Source organism: Pelophylax lessonae (assembly GCF_965119305.1).
Source record: "Pelophylax lessonae genome assembly, chromosome: 1".
NCBI lineage: Eukaryota > Metazoa > Chordata > Amphibia > Anura > Ranidae > Pelophylax > Pelophylax lessonae.
Window position 1 is genome coordinate 264,991,920 of NC_138768.1, and position 15,377 is coordinate 265,007,296.

The 15,377-nt window shown below is 44.5% G+C and overlaps 1 protein-coding gene across 2 annotated transcripts in view; it reads right to left on the reverse strand.

Moving 5' to 3' along the window:
* The window catches only part of PPM1F (protein phosphatase, Mg2+/Mn2+ dependent 1F), a 74,986-nt gene that overhangs the window by 24,726 nt on the left and 34,883 nt on the right, over positions 1 to 15,377 (reverse strand). For both annotated transcript variants that reach the window (XM_082247880.1, XM_082247881.1), the window contains exon 4: positions 3,034 to 3,222. In XM_082247880.1, the coding sequence (XP_082104006.1) occupies positions 3,034 to 3,222 (189 nt within the window). The remainder of the gene's footprint in view (positions 1 to 3,033; positions 3,223 to 15,377) is intronic.

The following is a 15,377-nucleotide window of genomic DNA, read 5'->3' on the forward strand; positions in this document are numbered from 1 at the left end:
TCCCCAGGAGAGGGCCCACATCCCCCCCCCCCCCCCAAGGCCACCAGGGGCAAGGGGGGTCACATTTACTCACCATACCATGGACCGGATGGGCTCCGCTCCGGGCAGACCTCCTCCCACCCGAAGTGGGGGTGCTGCCAGCCAAAGGGTACGGTGCAACTCAGGGCGTTCCAGGTCGTCACGTCCCGGCAAGGCTCGCAGGCTTGTCCCCACCCGGAAATGGGCACCGTCGTGGCGAGGCCTAGTGCGGGACTATAACCTGCTCACGCTCGTAGGCCAGGCTGGGGGGCCCATAAGGATCTAGATTATCCAGTGCGAAGCCCCAGCCGACATTGCTTGCAGATCACCAGGAGGATCCCCCTGAACACTAGCTAGCAAAGTGAGTAAAGAGAAATAAAACAAAAAATCCTGAAAAGAATAAAAAACTGAGACCGAAGTTCCAGCAGGAAACCTGGGTCCTACTCCTTCTCTAGGCAGAAAAACTGGTTTGCTGAGCAAAGGGTGTGCGGGTTATGCCTGTGGGGATGGCCCCGTTTGTACATTAAAATTTTTCCTGCCTAGTCTACTCCTGCAGGGAGGAGCATAACTCATTCAGCTAATCAAGATGGAGGCTGCATCGGTCAATGGACGATAGAGAAATTAGCTTTTCTGCTAGGAGCGAATACCATACAGTACCAAAAGAAAGCGGTGTTAATAACTGGCTCCTCTACAGGGCCCCCGAAACTCGCCTCCGAACCATCAGTAAATAACACTCACTTCCACTGGAATTTGACCTTGGTCCATATGTAAACTAAAGACTGGCCTGAAAATGATTTTATTTATATAGGAGCAGTCAATTTACGCAGCACTTTACACACCTATATTGTACATTCACATCAGTTCCTGCCCTCAAGGAACCTAAAATATAACATACTAAGGCCAATTTAGACAGGAGCCAATTACCTTATCAGCATGTCTTTAGAGTAGGAGGAAACCCACGCAGGCACAGGGAGAACATGCAAACTCCAGGCAGGTAGTGCCATGGTTGACATCCAAACCAACGACTATAGTACTGCTAAGCAGAAGTGCTAACCACTTAGCCACTGCACTGCCTAATAGTAATGAAAGGTATGTATACCTATAAAAAGTACCCGTTGACAACTGCGATAAAGGATGTGATCGCCTGAGATTTATTTATGTTTATGCCTGTATAATATGGATGTGCAGTACCTCAGTAGCTGAATTATAAAGCTGAATTCTGGGCAAAATCTAAATATTTCAAGTGGTTCTAAAGTTCTGAAGTTTTTTTTTACCTTAATGCATCAAAAAACCTTTAATATGCAGCTTACCCCATATACTTTCCTAAGCCCAATCTCGATCCAGTGCTGTAGACGAGAAAAGAGACTCTCTCCCGCCTCATTGGCTCAGACACAGTAGGCAGGAGCCATTGGCTCCTACCGCTGTCAATCACAGCCAGTGAGGAGAGAGCGGATGGCTAGGCAGAGCAAGCAGATTGCCATTGGATCATTTGGCAAGGAAGGGATGGGGATTTTGGAGCCAGGAGTGCCGGTGGACCAGAGCAGGTAAGTATAACATGTAATTTTTCTCTATATCCTTTAGAAATCCTCCCTTCACAACAGCTGCAATATGCAATGCTGTATTTCCTGTTCAGGAGACTGGTAACTTTACTGCCCAACTTCTAGAAGAAGAATCACTATTCTCCTGTTATGTAAGCACCCCAAGAGTGATGCTGTAGACACATATATATATATATATATACATGGGTGATTTTTTACTACTCCACCTACAGCACCACCAGCTACCATGCCTTCACGTTTCACTTGCTCCAAAATACATTCTGGCACAATATACGGAGGTGATTACAACAGTAAAGTGATGTTGTAGGCTCTCTCCTGTCAAAACCTGCCTACAGCATTGCTATGGGCTTCAAATCACCAACCTGCAGGTTAGCAGGCATGACATCACTATTCTGATCGTAGCACAATGTAGGTCTGATCTTTGTGTCAGACCTTTACAAAGGATGTAAAGATTGTAGTACAGCGAAAATGTCCATTAGTTCATAACATCCAATGCAGAGGTGCAGAAGTGTCAGTCTGTCTTTAAATATAGAATAAGACAAACAAAGTAAAGTAAAAGGTTAGGAGTTCAAATGCAGCTTCTTGGGACAACTAAAAATCAGTTTAAAAGAATTTAAATGGTTTCTAAAGCCTTAAGGTTTTTCCCCTAATGCATTATATGCATTAAGGTGAAAAACCTGTGCTGCAGCCCCCCCTCCACCCCTTATTCTTACCCGAGCCCCCTCCCGCCATGGTCTCCCTCCTTATTGGGCAGATTGATAGTCAATGAATGCAGCAGCAGGGCTCTGGACTGAGCACACACAGGTACCCCCATTATTAAAGAGGAAGTAAACCCTCCTCTGACACTTTTACCTATAGGTAAGCCTATAATAAGGCTTACCTATAGGTACTGTAAATATCTCCTAAACATGTACCGTTTAGGAGATATTTACCTTACATGCAGCCAGTGACGTCACTGGCGCATGCGCTCTGAAGGAACGGCCGCTCGTGCCATTCCTTCAGAGCCCCGCGCCGTGACTGTCAGCTCCCGCACGCGTGCACGGGAGTGACGTCACCGCGGCTCCGGCTAATCAGATGGCCGGATGCCGCGATCCCGGAAGACGGGCGACTGGACATGTCGCCCATCATAGAGGTAAGCGAGCGGCACGGCGGGGGCTCGTTCTAAGGTATTTGATAATGAGCTAGCGATGCATACTAGCTCATTATGTCTTTCTCTTTCAGGATGGAAAGAAAAAAACTTTTTTTTTTCGGTTTACAACCTCTTTAAGCAAGTTTCTGTGTGGGCACCCATCAAAGAGGGGGGGGGGGCCTGGAGCGCTGGCAGGGGACCCCAGAAGAAGAGGATCAGGTCTGCTATGTGCAAAAACATTGCACAGATCAAGTATAGACATGTTTGTTAATGTATTTAAAAATACCCGAAGGTTTACTATCACTTTAAGCTTTTGAACACATTTACCTCTCTTTTTGCTTTCCTGAGGAACATGGCATCTGTACGCTGAAATGCTTCTTTTAGGGCTCGGGCCGGGTCAGACACCAATGCTTCATGGCGAGCAAGAGTAACATGTACATGAGTGGCTGCATAATTGGCAGCATCCAATCCACCATGTCCATCGAAAACAGCAAAGTATGATCGTGCAACACCATCCTGAATATAAAAAAGACTTTTTAGTTTGATCATCTTTTACATAAATAGTGAAGTTATCGAAATGGTTAGGTTACAAAGTTTGAAAAGTTTAAAACATTTGCACAGAATAGCATATTTGACTTGATCTAAGAAGATTTTTTGCCAATTTAAAATATCATAAGAACAGACCTGATCTATATTAGCGTAAACAGCTGGAATAACTCAAGCGCAGATTTGGTTTCATTGCTATTACACAGGTAAATCTCAGTACTCTTTAAGTGGCTTTGCTTTAAATTTTTAGGCTTTTACTCTAGAGTGGACATATCACAGCCACCAGGTAACCCTGCACACAGATAAAAATGCCCCTAGTGACAAGCATATCATTACAAGGGCTGGCCAATAGTGATACAACGTAAAGCTGCAATTTCTTTTGACATTTTTGGCAAACCTTGTTATGAGAGTCTGGATTAGCTGTCCTAAACCCTGGCTTTGTCATTGGATGATCCATCTGTGATCCTAGGCTGGCCATACATTGTGCAAATTTCACCTGGTTCCTAATGAACTGGCCCTGTCAGCTCCCTCTCCCCAGATATCCTTCGACTGAAAAATGGAAGGAGCTGGGCAAAAAAAAAAAAATTCAAACAGCAGCTGCTTTAAATCAGATGCATCTGCTGTCTGCGTATTCTGACAGCTGCCAGAATACAATAACCTGGCACAGGGGATTTTTCCACCTGCACTGTTAGCATGGATGGAGAAAATCTTTTTTATTTTCTGGACGGAAAAAAAAAAAAAAATTCAATGTATGGATAGCTCTAGCACCAAAGAGAGCCAATTAGGCGTTGGTATTGGATAATAGATTTTTGGCAGAGGGCTGGCTTTGTCCCCCCACCTGGCATATGAAGTAGCAGGGTGCAGGAATAGGTCTTGAGGCCCAGTAATAAAATTATATGGTCAATGCAGACGAGAAGTAGAGGCAGGGATCTGCAGATACAGCACTAAGAAATGGATTTGTTGCACAAGTATTTCCACTTGTATTGATGTACAATGAATGTCAGAAGAGATTCCGGTCTGCTTTTCTAGCAGTGAAACTTCTGGACAGCATTGTCCGGGAATTTTTTATATTACTGGCTGAGGGTACTACAGGTGCTGTGCAACATACTCTAAGTAGTTTAACAACTGGTTATTTCAATTAAGATTTAAATAACCTAGGATTCAGCTCCAGTTCACATTGCCCCGACTTGTCATGCGACTTGAGCATTTAAAGTTGCATGACAAATCACGTCCCATTAATGGCAATGGAACGGTTCTCATCGGTGTGACTCAAGTCGCTCAGATAGCAGGTAAGTTCCTCCTCTTCTCAGGCCGGCGCTTCTGTCGAGTGCCCCCACAGCAAGCAGCTTGGTATGCATAACCAGAGCAGAGCCGCTGCTGTGTCTCCATTCAGACACAGAGCAGTGGTTCAGCCCCACCCCCCTCTCATCTGCTGACTGATTGGCAGCACCAGGAGGCAATGGTACCGCTGCCGTCTCTCAGCCAATCAGAAAGGACAGTCTCGGATGGCCAAGGCACTCGCGCACATCGCTGGATCGAGATAGGGCTCAGGTAAGTATTAGGGGGACTGAGGGGGGGGGCTACTGTACACTGAATGTTTATCTTAGGATAAAAAACCTTCAGCTTTTAGAATCACTTTAAGTCAGGCTTTAAATCACCCTGAATTTTTCTTGCTATTTCATTGTTTATTGAAAAGACAAAACACAAAAGCATTTGTAAGATTGCCGGTTGAGCAGTGCAGCTGCAAGTAGTACAAAAAGATATCAAAAGCCAAAATCACGGCAAAAGGTTTACAATATGCATAAGAGAATCAATGACAAGAGTACAAAAAAAAAAAAAAAATAATAATAATTGCCCTGGATTTTTATGATAAAAATAAAATCGTAAAAAAGTTGAGTATTTAGTGATTTTGACATTGTTTGCATGCTTACATTTTAAGGAACTACGGTATTTAGGCATCACCTATTTATATAGTATTCTTCAAGTTGATTTAATGCAGTGACAGAATTTCCACAGTTCCTGGTTTTGCCACCCCTCTCCACCAAGGGTGCGGTTACTGTCAGGCCAAATCCTCATTGCTGCTGGCTTCTACATTTTTGGCACTGATGATAGATTTTGGGAGGATATGTCCTGGCCTGACCTGTAATTAGTCCTACAGTACATAAGATGATTGGGTAATGTAATTGGGCTAATAGTTTGACATATTTACATATTTGCACAGTGGCAGCTATATTTGCTAACATATGCAGGCTCTACGACCTGCTTAGTAGTGAAAGTGGTTGTAAAGACAGGTTTTTTTTCCTCTTAGGCTCCATGTACACGGGACGTTGTAAATGGCCGTTAAGGAGCAGTTGGGCGTTTTTTTTCAGAAGCCCCTGAATCCACCTGCATGTTATCTTATCTGTCCATGTACACAGGGTCGTTTACAGTCATTTACAGGCAGTTGAGATCAGGGACGTTTTTTGGAACGCAATTATTTGCGTTCGAACGCGTTTCCCGACGTTTCAAACGCAAAAACGGGAAAGAACGTGATGAAGTACATTCAGCCACGTTATACGTTTTTTTTTTTTCTTCCATTCAAAATCAATGGTTCCCTATGGGAGCCTATTGATTTGAATGGAAGGCGCACCGCAAGTCGGATCAAAATCCATACCAGACCCTTATTCGAGCATGCAGCCGGGTAGGGCAGGAAGGGGGAGGGGACGAGCGAGCGGCCCCACCCCCCCTGGACCATACCAGGCCACATGCCCTCAACATGGGGGGGTGTTGGTGCTTTGAGGCAGGGGGAGCTCTGCACCCCCCACCTCAAAGCACCTTGCCCCCATGTTGATTGGGGTGGGGGGTGCAGAGCTCCCCCTGCCCCAAAGCACCAACACCCCCCCATGTTGAGGGCATGTGGCCTGGTATGGTCCTGGGGGGGGGGGGGGGGGGGGGTGGGGCCGCTTGCTCGTCCCCTCCCCCTTCCTGCCCTACTGGGCTGCATGCTCGGATAAGGGTCTGGTATGGATTTTGGGGGGACCCCACGCCGTTTTTGTTCGGTGTGGGGCTACCCTCAAATTCCATACCAGACCTGAAGGGCCTGGTTTGGAGCCTGGGGGGGGACCCCCACGCAGTTTTTTCCCCATTTTTGGCGTGGAGTTCCCCCTCAAGATTCTCACAGCGCAAGTCGGATCATCCTGATCCGACTTGCGATGCGCATTCCATTCAAATCAATAGGCTCCCAAAGGGAACCATTGATTTTGAATGGAGGCAGAAAAAACGCTGTTAAAAGCAACGTGGCCAAACGTGCAATAATGCAATTGATGCAATGGAAAAAGCTACTGAAAGCACGTTTAACAGCTGCTTTTTTCCCGGCATCAGAACTAGCTTTGCAGCATGTTTTTTCTAACGTCCCGTGTACATGGAGCCTTAATGCATTCTTTGCATTAGGATAAAAAGCCTTCTGTGTGTGTAGCAGCCCCCTTCAGCCCTCGAATACTTACCGGAGGTCCATCCAGATCAAGTGATGTTGCAGGAGTATCTCGATTGTCCGGGACTCCCCTCCTCATTGGCTGAAACAGCAGTACGGCACCATTTGCTCCTTCTGCTGTCAATTAAAGTCAGGTAGCCAATCAGGAGAGAGATGGGGTGGAGCCGAATCACAGCTCTGTACCTGAATGGAAAACACAGAGCTGCAGCTTCATTTGGGTGCCCTCATAGCAAGCTTCATGCTGCAGGGGCACTGGACAGTAGGGAGGGGCCAGGAACACTGAAAACCGACCCGAGAAGAGAAGGATCGGGGCTGCTCTATGCAAAACCACTTCACAGAGCAAGTATAACAAGTCTGTTATTTTTAACAAAAAAACAAGACCTTAGTATCACTTGAAGCGCAAGTTGTTGTACCCATTTTTTGCATCTTAGTCTGGCTCTACATCCATTGACACTCAGAACAGCCAATATTTACCCAACAAAAAATTGCTGTATAGACAGGCAAATTTGAATTGAGCATAATAAAAGGGGTTGTAAAGGTTTTTTTTTTCTTTTCTTTCCTAATAAAAACAAACCTGTTATACTTAGAGCAGCCCGGATCCTCCTCTTCTGGGGTGCTCCGTCGGCGCTCCTGGCTCCTCCCTTTCATTTGGTGTCTCCACAGAAAGCAGCTTTTTCATGGGGGCACCTTGCTACTTTGTCCATTGACACATACAGCGGGACTCCGCCTCACCCCCAACGCCACTGGATTTGATTGACTGCAACGGGTGTCAATAGCTCCTGCTGCTATCAATCTGTCCAATGAGGAGAAAGACCACGGCTGGAGCCACTGGGCTTGTGCTCATTGCTGGATTGGAATCAGGTAAGAAAATGGGGGGGGGGGGGGGGTTGGAAGCAGCTACAGCAAAGGTTTTTCACCTAATGCATAGATGCATTAAGGTGAAAACCCCAAACCTTGAAACTTTAAAATCACTTTAATGCTTGTTTCTATGAAGAGAGGAAGCACTCTACAGACAGACATTCTCTTAGGGAGAAACCGATCAGCCAGGAGTTAAAAATACAACCTGGTCAATCAGCCTTTTCATTACAAAAGGCTGTTAGGATGCCTACCATAGTCGGTTAGTAAATTTACACGTACAAAATGTTTCCAGATTCTGTAAATGGCCAGATAAACATAAAACTCTGAAGTGTGAGGACACTTTCAGACAGGTCAGTCCCACGTAAACAATACTCTCTCCATGTTCATGAGATTTTACCTTTTCAGTTGATAATCAAGGAGGCCAAGTAACTGTAGTGACATACAGACAACCACTAGATGGAGAATACATTTATACAGGTCCTTCTCAAAAAATTAGCATATTGTGAAAAAGTTCATTATTTTTTGTAATGTACTGATAAACATTAGACTTTCATATATTTTAGATTCATTACACACAAGTAGTGCAAGCCTTTTATTGTTTTAATATTGATGATTTTGGCATACAGCTCATGAAAAACCAAAATTCCTATCTCAAAAAATTAGCATATCATGAAAAGGTTCTCTAAACGAGCTATTAACCTAATCATCTGAATCAACTAATTGACTGTAAACACCTGCAAAAGATTCCTGAGGCTTTTCAAAACCGCAATCATGGGTAAGACTGCCGACCTGACTGCTGTCCAGAAGGCCATCATTGACACACTCAAGCAAGAGGGTAAGACACAAAGACATTTCTGAATGAATAGGCTGTTCCCAGAGTGCTGTTTCAAGACACCTCAGTGGGAAGTCTGTGGGAAGGAAAAAGTGTGGCAGAAAACGCTGCACAACGAGAAGAGGTGACCGGACCCTGAGGAAGATTGTGGAGAAGGACCGATTCCAGACCTTGGGGGACCTGCGGAAGCAGTGGACTGAGTCTGGAGTAGAAACATCTAGAGCCACCGTGTACAGGCATGTGCAGGAAATGGGCCACAGGTGCCGCATCCTCCAGGTCAAGCCACTTTTGAACCAGAAACAGCGACAGAAGCGCCTGACCTGGGCTACAGAGAAGCAGCACTGGACTGTTGCTCAGTGGTCCAAAGTACTTTTTTCGGATGAAAGCAAATTTTGCATGTCATTCGGAAATCAAGGTGCCAGAGTCTGAAGGAAGACTAGGGAGAGGGAAATGCCAAAATGCCTGAAGTCCAGTGTCAAGTACCCACAGTCATTTTCAGTCAGCTGCTGGTGTTGGTCCACTGTGTTTTATCAAGGGCAGGGTCAATGCAGCTAGCTATCAGGAGATTTTGGAGCACTTCATGCTTCCATCTGCTGAAAAGCTTTATGGAGATGAAGATTTCATTTTTCAGCACGACCTGGCACCTGCTCACAGTGCCAAAACCACTGGTAAATGGTTTACTGACCATGGTATTACTGTGCTCAATTGGCCTGCCAACTCTCCTGACCTGAACCCCATAGAGAATCTGTGGGATGTTGTGAAGAGAAAGTTGAGAGACGCAAGACCCAACACTCTGGATGAGCACAAGGCTGCTATCGAAGCATCCTGGGCCTCCATAACACCTCAGCAGTGCCACAGGCTGATTGCCTCCATGCCACGCCGCATTGAAGCAGTCATTTCTGCAAAAGGATTCCCGACCAAGTATTGAGTGCATAACTGAACATAATTATTTGAAGGTTGACTTTTTCTGTATTAAAAACACTTTTTTTTATTGGTGGGATGAAATATGAAAATTTTTTGAGATAGGAATTTTGGTTTTTCATGAGCTGTATGCCAAAATCATCAAATATTAAAACAATAAAAGGCTTGCACTACTTCAGTTGTGTGTAATGAATCTAAAATATATGAAAGTCTAATGTTTATCAGTACATTACAGAAAATAATGAACTTTATCACAATATGCTAATTTTTTTAAAAGGACCTGTATATGGAATCGAATAAAAGAGTCTTACAGCAATCATATGAATAAGTGAAAGTCATCAATGTTATTTTAAGTGAACCGGAACCTAAAAAGTGAACCATTTTCCATATATTAAAAAACCTAGAAATGTTTATTTTTTGTGCTATAAAACAAAACAAAGAGTGACAATTGTGAAAAAAAAACAAACAAAAAAAAAAAAAACAATATTTTTTACTTTCTGCTATAAAACATTACCAATAAAAAAAATAAAAAATCGAATATTTTCATCATTTTAGGCCAATATGTATTCTGCTACATATTTTTGGTAGAAAAAAAAAATCCCAATAAGTAAGTAGCATCCTGCAGTTAGGTGCTAGGTAAATGTATAGTGGGCCTTGTCTGCCTAACAGCAGGGCTGTGATTTATCTAGTCAGGGCTTCCAGATGTGCCTGTTGAGGGGAGAAATATCCCCACTGGCTCCTGTGAGAGGCTTCTCATAGGGCAGTGTGGGAAGCCCAATCAGGGGACACATCCCAGCTTGTAACAACCCCAGAAGGCAGATTATGCTGCAAAAGATTCTGGGAGTGGGTACAAGTTTGGGGGGGGGGTGGGGGGGGGTGCGTGGCACGGTGTCTTTGGTGGGAGCAGAGTCCCAGGAAGGAGATTGCGGCTGGCTCTCCTCCTGTCTGAGGAAGAGGATGATATCTCGGGGTGTCGCCTGAGTGTCCAGGGAGAGCGGAGTTAAGCTGCGGGGGATCCGGTGTGCCAAGAACCTGTGGAGAGCGAGAGGGGTCCAGTCCCAGGAAAGCCTACACAGGTCGTGAGTACTGAGGATTGCACCTGAGGGTCTGCCTAAAGTTAGAGGGAACCACTCCGGCGGAGGTTCTGGGATCCAGTGTCAGCTAGCTGCAAAGGGGGTACCTAGGTTGAGGTCCCTGAAGTTCACAAAGGGGGTACATAGTCAGTGGACCCTGAAGAGTTAAAGTCAAACCTGCAGCTGGGCCCTGAATTGTATAGAGTGTGTCAGTTGCAAGTAGGGCTATATAGAGTTCTACTTCATACTACCTCAAGCAGGCCAAAGTGGGGGACAGTATTCAGCGATTTATACAGCACCACAGTGTCAGGAGTTCTACAGTTCTCAGTCCTGAGTCTTCTGGATTAAAAGTCGAGGATTCAGCACTTCTGTGTTCTACAAAGTATTCTCAGCGTTAGTGAGCGTTGGCTGGCGGCAAGGAAGCGCCAACGGGCATTTTCAGGAGTAAAGTCCCATGTGTAATTAGTTCAAGCCTCAAGGAGTATCCCACTCATTCCCTTCTCCCTCCCCCTTTAAAACAAATACAAACCACAAACAAAGATGCCGGAGTTGTCGCTGCTTCAGTTATCACACCCAGGGTCACAGCTCACATGGGCTGGAGAGAGTACCGGTACTAATGGCAGACCCACATCAGGCCACTGGCCTGGAAACCTTGCTACATGTATATTGATTGATTTGCGCAAACGTTATCGCATCTACAAACTAGATGGAAAGATTTATGTCATTTATTTTTTACTAGTAATGGCGGCGATTTTTAGTGGGACAGCGACATTGCGGAGGACAGATCAGACACTTAACTGAAACTTTTGGGGGGACCAGTGACATTACTACAGTAATCAGTGCTAAAAATATGCACTGTTACTGTAATGACACTGGCAGGGAAGGGGTTAACACCAGGGGCAATCAAAGGGTTAAGTGTGTCCCTAGGGGATGCTTTCTACCTGTGTGGGGAATGGTCTTGCTGGATGAACACAGATATCTGTATTCCTAAAAAGGAGGAACGCAGTTCCCAGTGTTCATCACTGACAGAACAACCGTCTGCCGTGTTTACATCGTTAGTCCGCCGTTCTGTCTTCATGGGGAGCGATCGCGGCTGCCCAGCTGATTGGCTCCCCCTGCAGGCCTGGCAGCACGCGCCCCTACTAGCTGTCCCACGAAGTGACGTACAGGTACATCGTTTCACAGGACAGAGCCGACCTGCCACATTAAAAGTATGGCTGCTGGTCAGCAAGTTAAGCACCCAGTCAATTGGCACGATTTGGCATGTCAAAACGCACCCCAAATGGCAGCCTATTGCAGGCATCGGCACTGTCCCAATCAGTGCAACGCACTAATTTCCAAAAGTAGTTCCTGCACTACTTTTGTTAACTTCGATGGCGATTTTAATACACATCTGTGCATGAACCCGCACAGATGTCTTTCAAATCGCCCCTGAACTCACACTGAAATGCGGGTTTGAAACTGTGCGAGTTCAGCTGAACTCGCACAATTACAAACCCCCGTTCAATGTGAACGAGGGCTCAGTCGTGCTCCTCTACTGAGATGCCTGCCTGCATACATGGATACGGAAGGTTCAAGAAGACATGGTTTACAGACTAGGAAGTTATAAGCTACAGAGAAACCGTAGGCAAGGCTGGTCCCCCCCCCCCCTCCCCACTTGTTTGGGCACAACTTCCACAGTTCAAGGCCTCTATTAGGTACAGTAACCTAAAATTTGTGCTCCACAAAAGCACTCTTGTTCTCCCTTAAGCAGCGATTTAAAAGTGGTCCTAAGGCAGCTTTCTTTTTTTAACCATCATGCATTCTATGCATGAAGATAAAATGTACTGCAAGCAGCTCCCCCCACCCCCAATATGTGCAAAAAAGAGCAGAGGCTCTCTCGTCTCCCTCTCTCCTCATTGGCTCAGACACAGCATTGTCTCCTGCTGCTGTCAATTACAGCCAGTAAGGAGGGAGGAGGGCTGGGGCCAAGCAGCGCTGTGTGTCTTATGGACACACAGAGCCGACTCAGGAGACAGCACATGCGAGTGCCCCCATAGCAAGCGGTATGCTATGGGGCATTTGGCAAGGGGGAGGGGCCAGGAGCACCAGTGGGGGACCCAAGAAGAGTAGGATCTGGGCTGCTCTCTGCAAAACCATTTCAGAGAGTAGGCAAGTATAACCTGTTTTTCATTTTTTAAAGTTTAAAAAAAAAAAACACTGTTCCTGTACAATCTCTTTAAGCAACAAATAAAATGAGTGGATATTATTACAACTGTCTGGATTTTATTACTGCCTATGCCTTCATTAGGGAGATTCACCCTCTCCATTTGTCTCATTTACCATTAACATTGAAAAGTGAAAGTAAAAGAAAGTCCCACATTTTGGGTTGTCCCCAGAACAGGAATAATGGATAAATCTTTCAATGGGGACACTAGTTCAGGTGACCCAGGGAATAACCATAAAGTGATTACCTCACTTTAGAAAGATTTTCTCTCACTTGTTTTGGCTATGGGACAGGGAATGAAGGCAAATCCCTCCAATGGGACAAATAAACCTTACAGGGCTTTTAACCATCCCTCTTTGCCTTTAGTTCTACTTAAATACAGCAACTAACTCTCCTGTTTCAAACCTGTATCCAGAATTAAAACAATCTAGAATACAAAGTGATATGTTGCAAATGGGAAGGGAGCAACAATAAAATTATTTCCCCTACATCACCATTGTCAAGTGCCTTAAACCCATTATGTACCAGTTTATATACAGTGCCTTGAAAGAGTATTCATACCCCTTGAAATTTTCAAAACGTAACTGTATTTAATTGGGATTTTACGTGCACAAGGTGCCACATAATTGTGCAGTGGAAGGCAAATGATAAATGGTTTTCAAACTTTTTTTACCAATAAGTATCTGAAAAGTGTGGAGTGCATTTCTATTCAGCCCCCTCTACTATGTACAACTATCTTTCGCTGCAATTACAGCTGCAAGATTTTTTGGGTATGTCTCTACCAGCTTTGCACATCTAGAGAGAGTGACATTTGTGCCCATTCTCCTTTGCAAAATAGCGCATGCTCTGTCAGATTGGATTGAGAGTGTCCGTGAACAGCAATTTTCAAGTCTTGCCACAGATTCTCAATTGGATTTAGGTCTGGACCTTGACTGGGCCATTCTAACACATGAATATGCTTTGATCTAAACCACACGTGTCAACAAGGCCCACAGGCCAAATCCGGCCCTCGAGACCATTTCATGTGGCCCTCACACCTGCATCTGCAGAAGAGCTTCAGCCCTCCTCTGGTCCTCCTCAAAATCCTGTACTTTCTGCTTTCCAGCATTGCCTCCAGCTTCTTCCCAGCAGCAGCACAAGGCAATAGGGTTGCACTGTGATGTAAGGGAGGGTGGGGGACTCAACTTCTGATGGTGGAGAGGCGCTTGATATCTTATGTAAGGGTAGGGAATGCTCGGGACATCTAGTCTTACAGATACAACCAGCCCTTTTCAGGGCAATCATAATGCTGATGCGGCCCACGAATAATTTGTTTTTGACACCCCTGATCTAAACCATTCCATTGTAGTTCTGGCTGTATGTTTAGGGTAGTTGTCTTGCTAGAAGGTGAACCTCTGCCCTGTCTCAAGTCTTTTGCAGACTCAAACAGGTTTTCTTCTAAGATTGTAGTAAATGAATATACCTAAAAAAAAAAAAAAGTATATCCATCGACCACTATAAGAGATACAATTGTGAACTAAACCGTAATCTCCTATGTATATGTGAAAAAATTGCAGCAGCTGACGACAAAAAAGATAAATAAAAAGATTTGCCTTTACATAGAGAGGCTACCTTCAGCGCTTGCCTATTAAACATAAATGCTCTATACAACACAATAGAAAATACATAAAATACATCTAAAGTGCATATGTGCATAAATATATCGTGATTATATACATTACTGTGCTCCGTGTCTATGAATTAAATATCAATAAAAGTATTTTAAATAAATGAGTGTTATTATTGGTGATCTGTTAAAACAGCCAATGAATAGTCCAGTGCAAACTTGGTAAAATATCTTGTGCAAAAATAAGGTGCTATAAGTAATCTTCCCCCCAGCCATATGATGGCTAGACTTCGACAGAATAGATCCAAAAGGTTGTTATGAAAGTGCCACTCACCAGATGTTGTTGGTTCTTCTGACTGCTATATAGCATCAAGACCATGCAGCACTTAGGTGGTCGCCCTGACCAGAAATGGTATCTTATATCCAATGTAGTCCCTCCGACGAGGGACAGCAATCTGTGTATAATCTCTCCAGCTTTCCTCGTTTACAGCACGGGTGAAGGACAAAAAGAAAAAGCTCCGGATAGTGTACTAAAGTAAAAGCTTTTATTACCCATCCATGGGTCAAAACAATCCGCAATGGTGACAAGTCTAAAAAACGTATATGTGACTGATCACGAACCAGAAATGGAGTGGACGAACAAAGCGGACAGCATGTGTGAAAGGGGGCTGAATACAAACGCAAGCCACACTTTTCAGATACAAGTAAAAAAATTTAAAACCATTTGTCATTTTCCTTCCACTTCACAAATATGTGCCACTTTGTGTTGGTCTTTCACATAAACTCCCAATAAAATACATTTACAGTTTTGGTTTTAACATGACATGAGGAAAATTTCAAGGGGTATGAATACTTTTTCAAGGCACTGTACATGCCAAGAGAAACAGCTGGGCGTGGATATCAGAAAGTGGTTAAACATTGCAAAACAACCCAGCCTATGGTTTCCTTTTGCATGATTGCACATATATATGCATTAGGACAGACCCCACCCACACCGAACTTTACTTTGGGGAACAGCTATATTTGAATGGGAAAATGCATCCTGATTAACTAATTCCATCAAGAAAGAAGTCTATGATTTCACAGAGGATTAGCTATCTGCAACAATCAACTGGAAATATCTCATTGATTCTTTAGAGGTATGCAGTGTAACTTTCAAC